Genomic DNA, 17423 nt, shown 5'->3' with positions numbered 1-17423 from the left:
AAATGTTGTTCAGAAAAGCCAAAGCTTGTCTGTTTTCAATTGTAAATTTCTTTCAATTTCAGGTCTCTCTGTTATACAGTATCCTGGTAAAGTCCTGGTGAAGCCAGCTCCTGTTTTCCTGGTTGGCTCCAACATTTCGATCACCTGTGTGTCTTTGGGACAGAACTGCAACATCAATGAATTTGAACTGCGTGGAAATGAAAAAATAATACAAATGGAGCGCTTTAATAAAACTGCTGCACACTACTGGATGGTCAATGTTACAACCCCACGCACCAGAATATTCTGCTATGTTGGATGTGTTGATAGTGATAAAGAGCTGGTCTGTGTTGCAAGTCTTCAATCTGGCTGTAAGTATTTCTCCCAAAGAATACCGTTGCCTATTGCGGTCTCATAATGATGTACAAGATGACTCGCCACTTACATTTCTTTTTCTGTCTGGGATGAAGCACTCAGGAGTACAACAGAGATTGGTAATTTTAAGTCTTGGGTGCCCAGTTTGATTGCAGTAATGATGCTTGCTCTTGATTCAGGCAGGCACTTGGGCCAGCAGGTTGCCGATCCTGTGCAATATGGTGTGAGGATTCCAAGCTGGTACAGGACACTAATTGCAGGAAAAGTGGGAGACTGTAACTGCAATAATGGAATAGGTAGACAAGAGGGTAGAAAGCAGACTGTTCCCACGAACAGGAGGCCAGTTCAATTTTTAGGTTGGCTCTCATTGCCATGCCAATGACTGGGCACCTCGCTGTAGCTAACTGTCTCCCAGCCTATACAATATCTAACAACCCGCAGTCCTACAAGTAAGTCTGGGTAGAGCCAATCGTGGAGCAGAGAGGTGTTTCTGGGACATCAGCAGCCTACATTGTACTCCCCAGAGCCTGGAGGAATACTCCTGCACCCCAAAATTAGTTATTTTTGAGGACAGCACGGTGGCGCAGTTGTTAGCACAGCTGTCTCACGGCGCCGAGGACCCAGTGTCGATGCCGGCCCCGGGGAACTGTCCGTGTGGAGTTTGTACATTCTCCCCGTGTCTGCGTGGGTCTGAGCCCCACAACCCAAAGATGTGCAGGGTAGGTGACTTGGCCATGTTAAATTTCCCCTTAATTGGAAAAAATAATTGGGTACTCTAAATTATTCTTTTTTTAAATTTCAGAATTTCCTTTTCAGCATGTGTTTTAACCTGGTGGATTGTAAAAGACCCATTGCCTGCCCAGTTGTCCATCAAATTGATCCTGATTAAATCTTAGAAACCTGAGATTTGTATTATAATGAGGCTCGAGTCTGAACCAGACCGGTTCTCCTGAGCTGTTCAGCAAAAGCCCCCAGTATACATGATGGTGTAGTGGTATTAGGCAAGCAAACAGTACACAGTGGTCTTAATGCCACTACCATCCCATTTTCAATGGATGCATTGAGTTAAAGTCAGCTCGTGCATATTACTGAATCACCAAACACAACTTCCTGATATTTATTCTTTTTTCAAGCTGTTTAAAAGTAACAAATCCTGCACTGTCCATGTGGAGTTTGCACATTCTCCCCGTGTCTGCGTGGTTTCATCCCCACAACCCAGAAGATGTGTAGGGTAGGTGGATTGGCCACGCTAAATTGCCCCTTAATTGGGAGAAAAAAAAATTGGATACTCTAAATTCTTAAAAAGAAAAATTAAATTCTTAAAAAGAAAAATAAAGTAACAAATCCTGTCAGTATGAAATTATTGATGAGAAATAGGAAGCTCTGTAGGTTTTGACGTAAACATTGGAAATTACTTTTTGCCTCTTTCACAGTGCATGGACAGTGTGCAGGAGTTTCTGATTCAGCTCTTTGATTACTGGCTGTGGATTTTCCCAATGCTGGAGCAAGTTAATCAAGATCAGCAAAACTCAAACTGTACTGCTGATGAAATGGAGCCTCAGAAGACCACCTCTGTTTGATTTATATTACAGCACTACAACTTGAAATGAGGGGGCTCTCATTAAAATCCTAAGGGGACTTTCTAGGGTGGATATTGAGATGATGTTTCCCCTTATGGAGGAGTCTAGAATTAGGGGACACAAGTTAAAAATAAGGGTTTTTCAATTAAGACTGAGATTAGGAGAAATTGTTTCTCTCAGAGGGTCGTTAACCTGAGGAGTTCTCTTCCCCAGACAGCAATGGAAGCTGGGACATTGAATATATTCCACCCTTGAGTTCGGTAGAGTTTTGATTGACAAGGGAGTTAAGGGGTGCAGGCAGGAAAATGGTGTTGAGGCTACAGTCAGATCAGCCATGATCTTATCGAATGATGCAGCAGGCCTGAGGGGCTGAATGACCTATTTCTGCTCCTATTTCTTGTGTTTTGTGTTTTTACATGCAAGTTAGGAGTAGGAGTAGACCACTCGGCTACTCGAGCCTACTCCACCATTCAATACGATCATGACTGATCTGATTGTAACCTCAAGCCCCACATTCCTGCCTGACCCCCAATAACCTTCACCCCTTATTAATCAAGAATCTATCTAGCTCTGCCTTTTAAAAAATTGTTCTCTCAAATTATGTGAGGATTTTAACTTTGCTGTGATTTTCATTGTCAGATCCACCAGACCAGCCAAAAGATCTGATCTGTAAATGGAGACATAACAATATGATATGCACGTGGAGAGCAGGAAAACAGACATTGCTGGAGACGTATTACACCATTCATGTCCAAAAGTGAGTGAGAATTTAGACCAACTAGACTGAAAATGGGTTAGCAATCCTAGCTGTATGTTGATGATGCTTAATACGGTGTTGGTAGTCAGATTAAGATGGATGGCTCTCTGGGATCACCTACCCTGCCCCAGTATCCCCACTGCTCCCCTGTCAATTACCTTGTTTGGGGTGGAGGGAAATACATGTAGTAATCTCTCATTGAATAGAGACCTGCAGTGACCCCCTTACATTACAGTCTCTTGTGTTGCACTGTACATTGATGTTTCTGGTGCTTGATAATAATGCAAGCTGGAAAAGAGACATTTGCTGAGGTACTTACTGAGTTTGAACTCCTCTACTTCCAATTATCCCATCACAAACCAGCAACCACTGAAGAAGATGGATTGTTGATAGTGTGCCTAGATGATAACACACGCATATTGCAGGCTTCCGAGCAACCTGTCTGATTTTCACATGCAACGCAAATGTGTTACAGCTTTGCGAGGCCTTAAGACCAACCTTGACATACACAATGGTAAACCTGACAAAGGAACGGCTATAGTCATCTTTATGAACAAAATGCAGACCATTCTTACTGATGGGTCCAAATTTGTAACCATTGGATCTGCTGCGCAACTTGACCAGCCTGCTTTGCTCAATAGTAAGCTGAAAAATAAATGCTTGCTGGATTTGTGTAAGAACGATGAGCTGCCATGTGATATATATATCAGGATTCATCCTCATGGCTCACTGCATCTGTATATCTATAGGCTGCCCAAAACATACAAAAGTGATGTTCCTTTATGCCTCATCATATTTATGACCGGTTTTGCACAAGACAAATTGGCCAAATAGTTCGATGAATTGTTATAACCAATTTTGAACAAGTTTTCCACATATACAGTGAAGGATTCCTTCACATTTACAAAGACGATAGAGGACATACATATCAATAGCAATGCCATGTCCATATGCTCATTCGACATTGCTAGCTCATTTACCAATGTTCCACTCAAGGAAGTCATATATATTTGCACTACAGTACTATAGCATAATGACCTAGACCCGCTACCACTGCGTGGATCAGTATTCACTAATTAGTTCAGTCTTAATGACACCATATATGTCCAAATGGATTGTGTTGCCATGGATTCCCCTCTAGACCAGCCCTCCCAAACATCTTTGTTGGGTTCCATGACAAACATGTCTTTGATGGAATGACCCCTAACCTCCGACCTCTTGCACTTTTCCAGTATGTGGATGATACGTTTGTCAAATTTAAATCTGTAACTGATGTAATAGTTTCCTTATGTCTATCCTGCACTCTCAAATTCACCTTTGAAATGGATTACTAGTTGAGAAATCTGCCATGGGGTTCTCTACTACAGTCATTGAATGGCAGAGCAGACTCAATGGGCCAAATGGCCTACTTCTGCTCCTATGTCTATGGTCATGTGGTCTACCACAAACCTACCTTCACTGGTCAATATTCCCATTGGGATTCTTACAGTTCTACGCGCTATAAAATTGGCCTCATCGGCAGCCTTGTAAATAGGGCCCAAATCATTTGCTCATCGTGCAAGTTTGATGCTGAAATAAGGTGCATCAAAGACACCTGATGAGATCATTTAGTGCTGTATAACATGCAAACTCATAGACGGGCCTAAGGCTGTCACTTTCGGCTCTGAAAAGTACCCAGCCTTCCCCAGATTACCCTGGAAGGGCAAGGTATCTCAAAGTTTTGAGCAACAGATGAAGCTAGCTGTTTTACGCTGCTACTGTGCAGTACCTATACGCATGATATTCGCCATTAACAGGATGTTGCCGTGAAGCCAAAAAGGCATTCTACCTAGCAGATAATGAGTAATGCGTTATCTGAATTTCAGTGCCAGTGTGATGCTAGGTATGTAATCCGTAAGTTCCAAAGACCAGCAGATCATATTGAACAGCATGTCCCTTCTGCTGTTCACAAGAGACAAGGTACATACATTCTCAACCAGCCCGTGCTTGCAAAACTCAAAACACAGTGTCAAACATTAGATGTGATTCCACGAATGGACAAAATTTGCTAAATAATCAACGGTGAACTAAGAATTAAGCTGACAACCAACTTAAGATCATCAGTCGGGCCATAGTGTGATGCATTTGCTTGTACTGGAAGCTATGTATATTAACAAGGGCCTTGTTCTTTGCAGATAAAAATAATATGTTCACACTTCGCACCTGTTTCGGCCAAATAAAGTAAGTGATAGCCATTCGCTGGTTCATACTTCAGGGTAATGCCTTGACCAATCAAAGTCAAGCTGCCTAGTTTAAATTTCAAGCAAATTTAACTGTCAGCCACCATCAACTGGTGCATTCTTCATGAAAATGCCTCTACTAATCAGACAACTTGCCAACCAATCAACACTCTTTTCTCGAGCAGTATAAACTGGGGCTGGTTTAGCACAGGGCTAAATCGCTGGCTTTGAAAGCAGACCAAGGCAGGGCAGCAGCACAGTTCAATTCCCGTACCAGCCTCCCCCAACAGGCGCCAGACTATGGCGACTAGGGGCTTTTCACAGTAACTTCATTTGAAGCCTACTTGTGACAATAAGCGATTTCCATTTCATTTCATTTCAAATTTGTTGATTTCCCCTGAAGAGTGCAAGATGAAAAGCTTCGACAAAATAGGTCTCTTTTTTCAGCAATACCCAAGTTCTGTACTACCATCTGACTATTTGATAATGTAAGTATTACACTTCTGGCACATAATGAGCTTGTACTTCCTGCCGCCATATTGGAGACCTAGGAGGCCATTTAGTGTCTAAGAACAAGTCTCGTGTGTGTAAATTTCTGAGCCATAAGACAGCATTGAACAAATAACTTCCATATATATGCCTAATTCTCAATGGTAATCATACAAAAGCTCAAAATTGTGTCCCATGCAATATTTTATCATTTCATCCCTATACCTGTTCAATTGACTGAGATAAGGGAGTTAGATTTTCTTTTGTAATGGGGAAGTATGTGGAATCTGAAGCTCTGCTAGGGTAATATAGAATGCTAAGGCTGTGAATGGTCTGCTTCAGCCTAAGACAGTGACCAGGGAAGGGGATAGAATTGGTGATCAGGATATAAAGTTCCCAACTGGAGAAAAATGGGATTTATCGAAGACTGGATGTTGGCAAGCAGCCTGACAAAGGCATTGGATGGGTTATGAGTATGGATCAGGATGTTGTCAGTGTACATGTGGGAGTTGATGCCATGTCGGTGTCACTGAGAGGCAGCCTGCAGAGTAATGAACCAAGGATATACCTTTGAGAGATTCCGAGGGGCGATAAGAGAATCTTTATTACTAGAGCACTGGCTCTATCTGGATAAGAAAAAATACAACCACATGAAGACAATCTCACTGTGCTGGTCAGTGGAGATGAGGTGTCAGAGGACAATTGTGTGGTCTATCAGGGTTTGTAGCTGAGAGAGAAACAGAGTTAATGTTTCACATCCAAGATGACTCTTCTTGGAGTTCCAAAGAAGAGTCATATTTGGCACAAAATGTTAAATCTGTATCTCTCCTCACATGTCGCCTGACCTGCTGAGATTTTCCAGCACTTCTGTTTTTATTTCAGATTTCTAGCATCCACAGTATTTTGCTTTTATATTTACAGTCAGACTATGTTATGATTTGCCATCTTTTTTGCCTTTGTGTAACGCCTTGTCCCCTTTTGTAACTGCCCTGTCAGGTTGCCCTATGTTAGGCAGTATTATAAAGAGGCACAGAAGAAGCTATGTGCCATCCAGGAAAGCTAACTGAGAGTCAACTAATTGAGACACACAGATTCCTCCTTTCCTGTTGTTTCTCCCCTTTTCTGCAGAACCTTTAACCAGAACTATCCTTTTAAAAGCTTTTCTCTCTATTTTCAAGCAAATTACTCCTACTTTCCCCATTATTTTTGTCAATGGATAATAATAAACTCATCCAGCTCTCTAGATAGGCGCAATTTGTTTGCCATTGGTGTTAAAACGGCATTATTCAATGGGTGGAATATCAGGGTTAATACATGCAGAATTTGGAGGCGATTCTCCGGCTGCATTGCACCTGACACAAATTCCGCTATGTCAGGAGAATTGCAGGAGAGCCCTGAAATGAGATTTGCGACGGACACAAATCAGTTTATCATTCTCCCGGCCCGCTCCAGCCTGGCGTGATCAGGATCTCACCCAGCAAGGGCAAGAACCTGATGACAACTCATTTGCATTCGTTTTAATCTCATTAGCAAGATTAAAGTTGAATGCAGTAGCTTCATGGTGTTCCCTTCCCCCGCAACCCCCCCCCCCCCATCCCCCCGCCACCACCACCAGCAGACGTCACCCAGGTGCGAATCACTGCTTGTCTCTAAAAGCAGGACGCAGGCACAGGGACACCAAGAGGGTGTATACCCTCTCTACACTTACCTCCAGGGTGCTGAGGGGGTCCTTCAAGGGTGGTAGGGGTCAGCGGTGGGTTGGGCAGGGCTAGGGTAGCTCAGGTCTGGGATCTTTCCAGGGATGGGAGTCATGTGGCATCTTCCCTCTGTAGCCTTCAAAACCTTTAAACTCTCTTTCAGCATGGCAATTTGAATGATCTGTCAGGTGAAGGTAAAAGTCTTCCCCCTGATATGTTGAAAACCTTTGAAGTGCTTTTTCCCCAGTTAATTTCATTCCCCTTTAACTTTTTCAAGTTTCTTGCCGAGAAGCTTAAAAGCTTTGAACGTTTCATTCAACTTCAATCCGTTACCTTTTACAAGCCTCTTGAGTGACATTTCCAGGTTATTTCAAAGGAGGGATTAGCTTTATTTTTATAGCTCTTTATGGTTCATTAACGCCAAAGTGCTCCCTCTTTTGGTGTTGTTTCTAACCGCAGTTTTTTCATGAAGAGGATTTTCTTTGTTCTGAAGGGCTTCCTAGAAAGAGAAGGTGTTGTTTCTTTTTTTTTAAATTTAGAGTACCTAATTAATTTTTCCAACTAAGGGGCAAATTAGAGTGGCCAGTTTACCTACTCTGCACATCTTTTTGGGTTGCGGGTGTGAGACCCACTCAGAAACGGGGAGAATGTGCAAACTCCACACAGACAGAGAACCGGGGCCGGGATCAAACCCGGGCCCTCAGCACCATGAGACAGCAGTGCTAACCACTGTGCCACCATGCTGCCCCAAGGTGTTGTTTCTAACCATAGTTTTTTCTGCTGGGTATTCCTCTATTCTGAAGTCCTTCTTAGAAACACTAGGTGCTCTGTCGGAGTGTTCTTTTTTTCAGAATGGATCTTTTTGAACCTCTGAAACCTGAACAGCATGCCTGCACTGGAAGAACCTTTCCACCATAGAAGCTGCAGGCACATCTCAGACATTGAAGTGCAAGAGTTCCTCAATGAGGACTTTCCCACAGTCACTGTTGAATTCTCTGGATGACCTTTGTAACCCTCAGGTGATCAGGGACATGGGTAGACAGTGCCCTGGCACTGCCCCTGGCACGCTGGCTGGGCCAACCTGGCACTGTACCCCTGGCAGTGCAAAGGGATGGGCTCTGGAGGGGAGCCTTAAAAATGGGGTACCCAAAACGGGGGGGGGGGGGGGGCTGAAGGGGGGAGCTTTTGCAAACCCATTGTGGGTGTCGCTCACTTGGGGGTGTTCCAGTGATTGGAAAGCCTGGAGATTGGAGATCCTCCATCTCCGAGGATCCGGCCTTGCCAGCTTCTTTGGGTCCCACAGTGCAGCATCCCTGGTTCCAAAAAAAATTCTAAGTGTGGGTGAATTGCAACCTGGATCACGCCGATCCATCTGCTGAGGATTGCACTTTGTTTCCCACAGGAGACAACACTTCGAAATTATTTGGGAGATTTCTGCCCTTTGTAATTGATTTGATTGCCATCTCACACAATTAGCACTGTAATAACAACTAATTCCTGTGTTCTTAATGTTTATATTTAATTATTTTCTACCCCCGTCGCCTACTATCCCATGCTGAACGTTGCGATTTGTGTGAGCCTAGGTGGTGAATCTCAGCAGGCTTCATGACCATAAGGAAAAGCCACTGGACTGAGCCTATTCCTGCCCTTGCCTGACATGGAGATTTTTCAGCAACAGCCACAGGAAAGTGCTCCCAAGGGGAATTTCCAGTTGTGTTGTCCCCTTCTGAGGCCAGTAGTACTGAGGACATGTGTTGCAGCCCCCACCACTTGCTCAGCCAGGATCAACTAACTCATCACAAACTAGTGATCAAATGCAAGTTTTCATGTAGTGGCCACGGTTCAATTTGTGAAACATGTTACATTTACTCATTTTAAAAAATAAATTTAGAGTGCCCAATCCTTTTTTTTTCCAATTAAGGGGCAATTTAGTGTGGCCAATTCACCTACCCTGCACATCTTTGGGTTGTGGGGGTGAGATCCATGCAGTCACAGGGAGACTGTGCAAATTCCACACAGACAGTGACCTGGGGCCAGAATCGAACCCAGATCCTCAGTGCCATGAGACCCCTTACATTTACTCACTTAACGATTTATCTATTTTTTTCTTAATTATAATTGAAATCCACTATACTCTGGAGTTACACATTACATTAATTATGCTTCCCCTTTTTTGAGAGCATATTATGATGTCTACTGGAACCCTTACGTTTTATCATATTTTCCTTTTAGCTGGCTAATAATATGCATACTTCACAAGGAATTAGAATTAACATCAAATTCTAGCTGTTCTTTTACATATGCCTTGTTTTTAAACTGAAACTTTCCTTATTACTGGCACTTATAGCACCATTCTGCGGAAATGTTCTTTGTGGTCAGAGAAATTCTACCCACAAAACCCGAAAAATATTTTGCATTCACAGGTGGTAATTTGGTCACTGAATAGTGAGTTTTCTCACTGCACTAGATACATTAATGAATCAGTTGCTAACACTTCTTAAGTGTTCCTTTTAAAATGTTATTTGAGGCCGGGACAACTTTAGCCACAAACCAAAACTCTCATTGCACGTCAATTGAATGTGAAGTACTGATTGCAGTAAGAGCAATGAAGTGTTAAACCATGAGTTCCTCTGGTAATTAACCTCAATTACTGGCTCATTGCGCTGAAAATGGAAACTTTGGTTGATTTTACTGTATCACTGTGAGCAAAGGTGCTGCATTATTTGGTGAACCTTTTGAAATCAAGGCAGGATATATGGACCGGAATTGTCTGGCCATTCGCTGGCAGCAGCATTCTCTGCTCTCGGCGCTGTCAATAGGAATTCCAATTGAAGCCTCCCTGCGCTGCCGGGAAACCCATGGGAGGGGGGGGGGCTGCTGAAGGCGGTGATGTGTTGGGTGTTCTAGATCCGTGCAACACATACAGGTCACCAACACTTGAAATAGTGCAACACTATTTTATTGAATCATTAACTGTTTAACATACTCTGACTGTGGGTTAACACGATACTAGCTTTAACTAAAGACCTTTGCCTTGTCCTAACCAGTCGATGCACTCAGCACATGGTGCATGTCTGTGTTACAGGCTGTGAGCTCTGTGCTCCTAGCTAGCTGCAACTCGAATGAGCGGGAACTCTGATGCCCCCTGTCTTTATAGTGCATGTGCTCTCACTGGTGATTGGCTGCAGTGTTGTGTGTGTTGATTTGTCCCACTGTGTGTCCATCAGTGTGTGTCTGCACCATGATATACTGGTGTATATTATGACAGGCGGCACCAGAGAATCACGCTACTGGGAATGGTCGGAGAATTCCGGCTATAGTTCTTTTTACACAGTGAGCCCTTAGAGCAGACTGCCACAAGGAAGCTACCGCTTACACTATCTACATAAGACCATAGACTGTAAGATGTGGCAGCAGAAGTAGGCCATCCGGCTCATTGGGTCTGCTCCGCCACCATTCAATGAGATAATGACTGATCCAATGTAACTGATCCCGCCTTCTCCCCATGAACTTTAATTCCCTTACTGATTAAAAATATGTCCATCTCAACGTTGGACATACTTAACAATCCAGCCTCGAGAACCCTCCGCGGTAAAGATTTTCACAGATTCACTACTCTCTCAGAGAAGAAATTCTTCCTCACCTGTCTCTAATGGGTGACCACTTACTCTGCGATTATGCCCTCAGGCCCTAGACTCTCCGCCAAGGTGAAACAACCTCTCAACATCTACCCTGTCAAGCCCCCTGAGAATCCTATATGTCTCAATAAGGTCGACTCTCATTCTTCTAAAATCCAATGAGTACAGGCACAACCTACTCAACCTCTCCTCATATGAAAATCTCTCCATTACCCAGGTTCAACCCAGTGAACCTTCTCTACACTGCCTCCAATGCCAGCATATCTTTCCTTAGATAAGAGGACCAAAACTCTTCACAGTATTCCAGGTGTGGGGTAACTAGTACCTTGTATAGTTTTAGTAAGGCCTCTCTATTTTGATACTCCATTCCCTTTGACATATAGGCCAACATTCCATTTGCCTCCCCAATTACCTGCTGAACTTGCATTATAGCTTTTTGTGATTTATGCATGAGAACTCCCAAATAATAAATATTTAGCTCCTTTATTCTTCCTACCTAAATGCATAACTTTTATTAATAAATATTTTTATTGAAATTTACATTTTTACACTGTACAGGAGATGACTGAAATGGCTTTTCTTTACATGCTGTTTCTTTTTGCCACCCCTGCCCTCCCTCCTCCCCTTTTCTACTATTTTCAGGTCCTACCTTAGGCCCGCAGATGGTTTATTTCTCGCTCGTTGTGCTCTTATAGCTTTGTGGAGGAGCCCTCTGCGCCCCCGTATCGGTCTGACACTGGTGTTGTGTTCTCTATTTTGTTTTACCTTGATAGCTTGGATGGGTAGTGTTGAATAAAGAACACAAAGCTATGTTAACAAACAAAACTATAAATTGATTACACTACTAACACTCCTAAAGTAGAAGGTTTCTGTATTAAACTATGCTATCTCTAACTGCAGAACTCTCAAGTACAACTGCTCCTTGCTTCACCATCTTCTAGTACCTTCTAACTCCCAGAATCCCCAAAGTCAGATGATATATATATGACTGTTCTGTGGTTCCCTCAAGTGGTAAGAAACATTACCATTAACTTGTTCACTCTTTACATCCCAGTCAATATACATATCATTACAACTGGGTTTCCTGCTGGCGTTTCCTTGGGTCTCTCCCCCATTGCCCCCTCCGCCCCTTGTTCCTGTCTGCTTTCTGTGGCCGTGGTGGTTCCCGTGCATCCCTCCGCCCTCCTTTCTATCAATTGTTAGCTTCAAACAGGTGCTGGGACAGGCTGATGAATTGCCCTCACGCTTTATGAAAGCCATGGTCCAGCCCTTGGATGGTGTATTTGATCTTCTCGAGATGGAAAAATTCTGATAAGTTGGCCAGCCAGCCTGTAGCTGTGGGTGGTGCTGCTGATTGCCAGCCGAGCAGGATTCTCCGGTGACCGTTCGGGAAGCAAAGGCAAGGGCGTCAGCCCTCTTCCCCATATGAAGTTCTGTCTGGTCTGATACCCCGAAGACTGCCACTCGCGGACACGGCTCCACCCTCACCCCCAAAACCTTGGACATCGCCTTGAAGAAGGCTATCCGGAACCCAATAAGCCTAGGGCATGTCTAGAACATGTGGACGTGGTTGGCTGGGCCTCCCTGGCACCGTTCACATTTGTCCTCCACCTCTGGAAAGAAACAGCTCATTTGGGTTCTTGTCAGGTATGCTCTGTGCACCAACTTTAGCTGCCTGATGCTTAGCCTTGCGCAGGAGGATATGGAGTTGACCGTACTTAGTGCTTCGCTCCAGAATCCCCACCCTACTTCTGTCCCTAGTTCTTCCTCCCACTTCTGCCTTGCTCCATCCAGTGGTGATCTCGGCCTTTCTAAAAGTCGTCCGTATATGTCCCCGCAGTTCCCTTCTCCCTACTGTTCATGTCCAGTAGTTCCTCCAACATTGTGTCTCTCGGGGCTCAAGGGTACCTCATCATCTCCTTGCGGAGAAAGTTTTTGACTTGTAATTGTTGGAGTTCCTGTTCATTCGGTAGCTCCAGTCTCTCCGTCAGCTCTTCTAAGGTCAGGGCTCTGTCCCCATGTAAAAGTCCTGAATCGCTAGCTTCCCCCTGACCTTTCTCCACCTCTTAAAGATGGCCTCTAGCATGGCTGGTGGGAACCTGTGGTTGCCACAGATCTGGCCCTTGGTGGACCTCGGTTAAACCAAAGTGCTGTCCCATCTGTTTCCAAGTTCTTAGTGTTGCTACTACCACTGGGCTGGATGTATGTTTTGCCGGCGGGGATGGGAGCACTGTTTTGGCGAGGGCTTGGAGGGTCATTCCCATGCAGGAGGACTCCTCCATCCTCACCCATTCCATGTTTGGTTCCCTCCAAAGTGCATAACTTCACATTTCCCGACACTATATTCCGTCTGCCAAGTTTTTGCCTACTCTAAATCTGTCTCAATCCCTCTGTAGGCTCTTTGTGCCATTCCTCATGTGAAAATGTTCGATGTGGTGTATGAAAATGAGAAAGCAAGTGATCCAGAGGGGAATATTCAAGAAATAGGGTGGAAAATGTCATAAAAATTTGCAACTCTCTCCAAAAATGTGAAGTGATTAATTTTAGTAGAAAAACCACGGAGGGACAATACAGGGTATATTCTAAAGGAGATTCAGGAGCAGAGGAAGTTTATATGTGCATAAGTCTTCGAAGGCAGCAAGATAGGTTGAGAGCACGTTTAATAAAGCATATAGCATCCTGGACTTTATCAATAAGGGTACAGAGTACAAGAACAAGGAGGTTATATTAAACCTGGTTTGACTTCAACTGGAATATTACAACCAGTTTTGGATACCACACTTTAGGAAGGATATCTTTATTCTTTTTATGGGATGCTGACATCACTGCCAATTTGTTGTCCCTCCCTAATCGCGCTTGTTAAGAGTCTACCCATTGCTGTGGCCAGACCGGTAAGGAGAGCAACTTTCTTCCCCTAAAGGATATTGGTGAACGAGATGGGTTTTTACAACTATCAACCATTTCATGATCACTATTGCTAATACTAGCTTTTTAAATTCCAGGTTTTATTAATTTGAATTTAAATTCACCAGCTGCCATTGTTAGATTTGAACCCATGGCCCCAGAGCGTTAGCCTGGGCTTCTGAATTATCAGTCCAGTGAGATTACCACTATGCCACTATCTCACCCTATGAAGGCGTAAGGAGGGTGCAGAGAAGATTCATGAGAATGTTTCCAAGGATGAGGAACTTCAGCTGCGTAGAAAGATTGGAGATGTTGGGACTGTTTTCTTTGGAGGAGAGAAGGTTGAGGGGAGATTTGACAAGAGTAGTTGGGACAAACTGTTCCCATTGGTGGAAGGCTCAAGAACAGATTTAAGTAATTGGCAAAAGAAGCAATGCGACATGAGGAACATCTTTTTCATACAGCGAGTCTTTGGAATCTGGAATGCACTGCACATGGGTGTGGTAGAGACAGGTTCAATTGAGGCATTCAAGAGGGAATTGGATTATTATCTGAAAAGGAAGATAATGCAGTCCTATGGCGAGAAGACAGGAGTGTTGCAAGAGGTGAAGTGTTCATTCAGAGAACCAACACAGAACGATGGAATGAATGGCCTTCTATTCTGTAACCTTTCTGTGATTCTATGATTCACCAAAAAACTACAAAGGCTAGATCATTTAAAAATTACAAAATGGAGATTTGTAGAAGTTTGGGAGGTGTGGAGGCGCTGTAGTGAACTTGTAGATAGTACACATGCCGCCATGTGCCAATGTTGAGGCAGTAAATGTTTAAGGTGGATGGGGACTGCATTGTCCTGGATGATATTTAATGTTTTTGAAGTTGCACACATACACGCTAGTGGAGACTATACCATTATACCCCCGACTTATGCCTTGTAGATGCTGGGAGTTACGAGGTGGCTCACTCAACTTAGAGTGCCTAGTTTCTGACTTGCTCTTCTTGTGGCTCCACTTTTTTCTGGTCAATGGCTACCCCAAAAAGAGAGTTCCCACATATAATTTTCACCCCAGATGGTTATTTATCAACCTCTGAAGTATACTCTGATATGCACAATGTTCTGGTGGGTGGCGTTCCCGTCTTGGGAAAGGAGCTGGGGTGGTTCTGGCCTGGGGGAAAGGAGGGGGGGCTGGTCTAGCCTCGGGAAAGGAAGGGGAGGTTCTGGCCTCGGGAAAGGAAGGGGAGGTTCTGGCCTCGGGAAAGGAAGGGGAGGTTCTGGCCTCGGGAAAGGAAGGGGAGGGTCTGGCCTCGGGAAAGGAGCTGGGGCGGTTCTGGCATTAGGGAAGGAGGGGCATTTGGGGAGGGTGAAGGTTCAAGCCTCAGAGAGAGGTATGTGAATCTGGTTCTGTGTGTGAGGGTGTTTGTGAGTGTGTGAGGGTGTTTGTGTGAGTGTGAGGGTGTTTGTGAGTGTGTGAGTGTGTGTGTATGAATGTGAGAGATAGGGTAGTGATCATAAGTCATAGAGTTTTACAACACAGAAACAAAGTCCATTATGTCTGTGCCAGCCATCAAGCACCTTGTAGCGCACAATGACTTACGCGAGACGAGAAGCGATGAAGTCGATCTAGGCTTTATTAAGCAAGACTTGTCCCCAGCAGCTCAGCAACAGAATGAGGCTGCGGGGAGAAGCTCGGGCTCTTATACTCCACCTTCAGGGCGGAGCCAGAAGTCGGCAGATCCAACCAGGACCCGGGACCTGTCAGCCAATAGTCTCTCGGCTTCACAGGTACCACATTACCCCTAATACATACCACCACATTCACCCCTTGTTAAAAAAGAACCCGGCGGGGTGGTGGTTTGCATGGTGGTAAGGGTTTACGAGGCTGGCCCTGGAACAAATTTCGGACTGTGTTAATACAGCTTTAGCCCTACACTGGGCTATGTACAAGTTTGTGAGAACCATTTACAATACGAGCAAAAGAAATTTGTTACAACAACCTTCTTGCTTTTCTTGGTGTCATGCGGATTCCAAGAGTCGAGCGGGCGGTCTGGTCTTTCTCGTCGATTGCCTCAGCCCCGGTGGTGGTGCAGGTGCTTGCTGGGGCGTTGTCGTCTCCGGGAGCATTTCGCTGTTTGTTCCTGTTTTACTCCTGGGCGGGCACGGGAGGAGGACCGATCCCCCCGGGAAGGGGGCGGTCACGGGGTGTGCCGGTGGCAGGGAGGGGGTGATCGGTGTCGGGGGTGTGTTTGTGTTGCCGGCGGGCGCCAGGTCCCACAGGGAGACCGTGTCCTGTCGGCCGTCGGGGTACGCCACATAGGCGTACTGCGGGTTCGCATGGAGAAGGTGGACCCTCTCGACCAACGGGTCCGATTTGTGCACCCGCACATGTTTCCGGAGCAAGATGGGTCCTGGGGCCGCCAGCCAGGTCGGCAGCGACGTTCCGGAGGAGGACTTCCTGGGGAAGACCAGGAGGCGCTCATGAGGCGTTTGGTTAGTGGTGGTACACAGCAGCGACCAGATGGAATGGAGAGCGTCCGGGAGGACCTCCTGCCACCGGGAAACTGGGAGATCCCCAGACCGTGCCGTTCTCCCTCTCTACTTGCCCGTTCCCCCGGGGGTTGTAGCTGGTCGTCCTGCTCGAGGCTATGCCCTTGCTAAGCAGGAACTGGCGCAGCTCGTCACTCATGAAGGAGGACCCCCTGTCGCTATGGATATATGCGGGGAAACCAAACAGTTTGAATATGGTGCCAAGGGCTTTAATGACTGTGGCCGCTGTCATGTTGGGGCAGGGGATGGCGAAGGGGAAACGGGAGTACTCGTCCACCACGTTCAGGAAGTACGCGTTGCGGTCGGTGGAGGGGAGGGGCCCTTTGAAATCCAAACTGAGGCGTTCAAAGGGGAAGCCTTGATCAGGTGCGCTCTATCCGGCCTGAAAAAGTGCGGTTTGCACTCTGCGCAGATGTGGCAGTTCCTGGTGACTGTACGGACCTCCTCCACAGAGTAGGGGAGGTTGCGGGACAAAATGGTAGAATCGAGTGACCCCCGGGTGGCAGAGGTCCTCGTGGAGGGCTTGGAGGCGGTCTATTTGTGCGTTGGCACATGTGCCGCGGTATAGGGCATCAGACGGCTCGTTCAGCTTTCCGGGACGATACAAGATCTCATAGTTAAAGGTGGAGAGCTCGATCCTCCACCTTAAGATCTTGTCATTCTTAATTTTGCCCCGCTGTGCATTATCGAACATAAAGGCTACCGACCGTTGGTCGGTGAGGAGAGTGAATCTCCTGCCGGCCAGGTAATGCCTCCAATGTCGCACAGCTTCCACTATGGCTTGGGCTTCCTTTTCCACTGAGGAGTGGCGGATTTCTGAGGCGTGGAGGGTCTGGGAGAAAAAGGCCACGGGTCTGCCCGCTTGGTTAAGGGTGGCCGCCAGAGCTACATCGGATGCATCGCTCTCGACCTGGAAGGGGAAGGACTCGTCGATGGCGCGCATCGTGGCCTTTGCGATATCCGCTTTGATGCGGCTGAAGGCCTGGCGAGCCTCTGTCGACAGGGGGAAGGTAGTGGACTGTATTAGCGGGCGTGCCTTGTCTTCGTACTGGGGGACCCACTGGGCGTAATATGAAAAGAAGCCTAGGCAACGTTTCAGGGCTTTGGAGCAGTGGGGGAGGGCAAATTCCATAAGGGGGCGCATGCGTTCGGGGTCGGGGCCTATTACTCCATTGCGCACTACATATCCCAGGATGGCCAAACGGTTTGTGCTAAAAACGCATTTTTCCTCGTTATATGT

The 17423-nt window shown here is 45.7% G+C and overlaps 1 protein-coding gene across 1 annotated transcript in view; it reads left to right on the top strand.

The window, feature by feature from the left end:
- LOC140427349 (interleukin-12 receptor subunit beta-2-like) overlaps window positions 1-17423 on the top strand; it is a 128713-nt gene that overhangs the window by 1196 nt on the left and 110094 nt on the right. Inside the window, exons 3-4 of the mRNA XM_072512899.1 lie at window positions 63-350; window positions 2574-2691. Of these exons, the coding sequence (XP_072369000.1) occupies window positions 63-350; window positions 2574-2691 (406 nt within the window). The remainder of the gene's footprint in view (window positions 1-62; window positions 351-2573; window positions 2692-17423) is intronic.

This window comes from Scyliorhinus torazame, chromosome 7, assembly GCF_047496885.1.
Source record: "Scyliorhinus torazame isolate Kashiwa2021f chromosome 7, sScyTor2.1, whole genome shotgun sequence".
NCBI lineage: Eukaryota > Metazoa > Chordata > Chondrichthyes > Carcharhiniformes > Scyliorhinidae > Scyliorhinus > Scyliorhinus torazame.
This window is presented reverse-complemented; position numbering and strand designations above follow the sequence as displayed.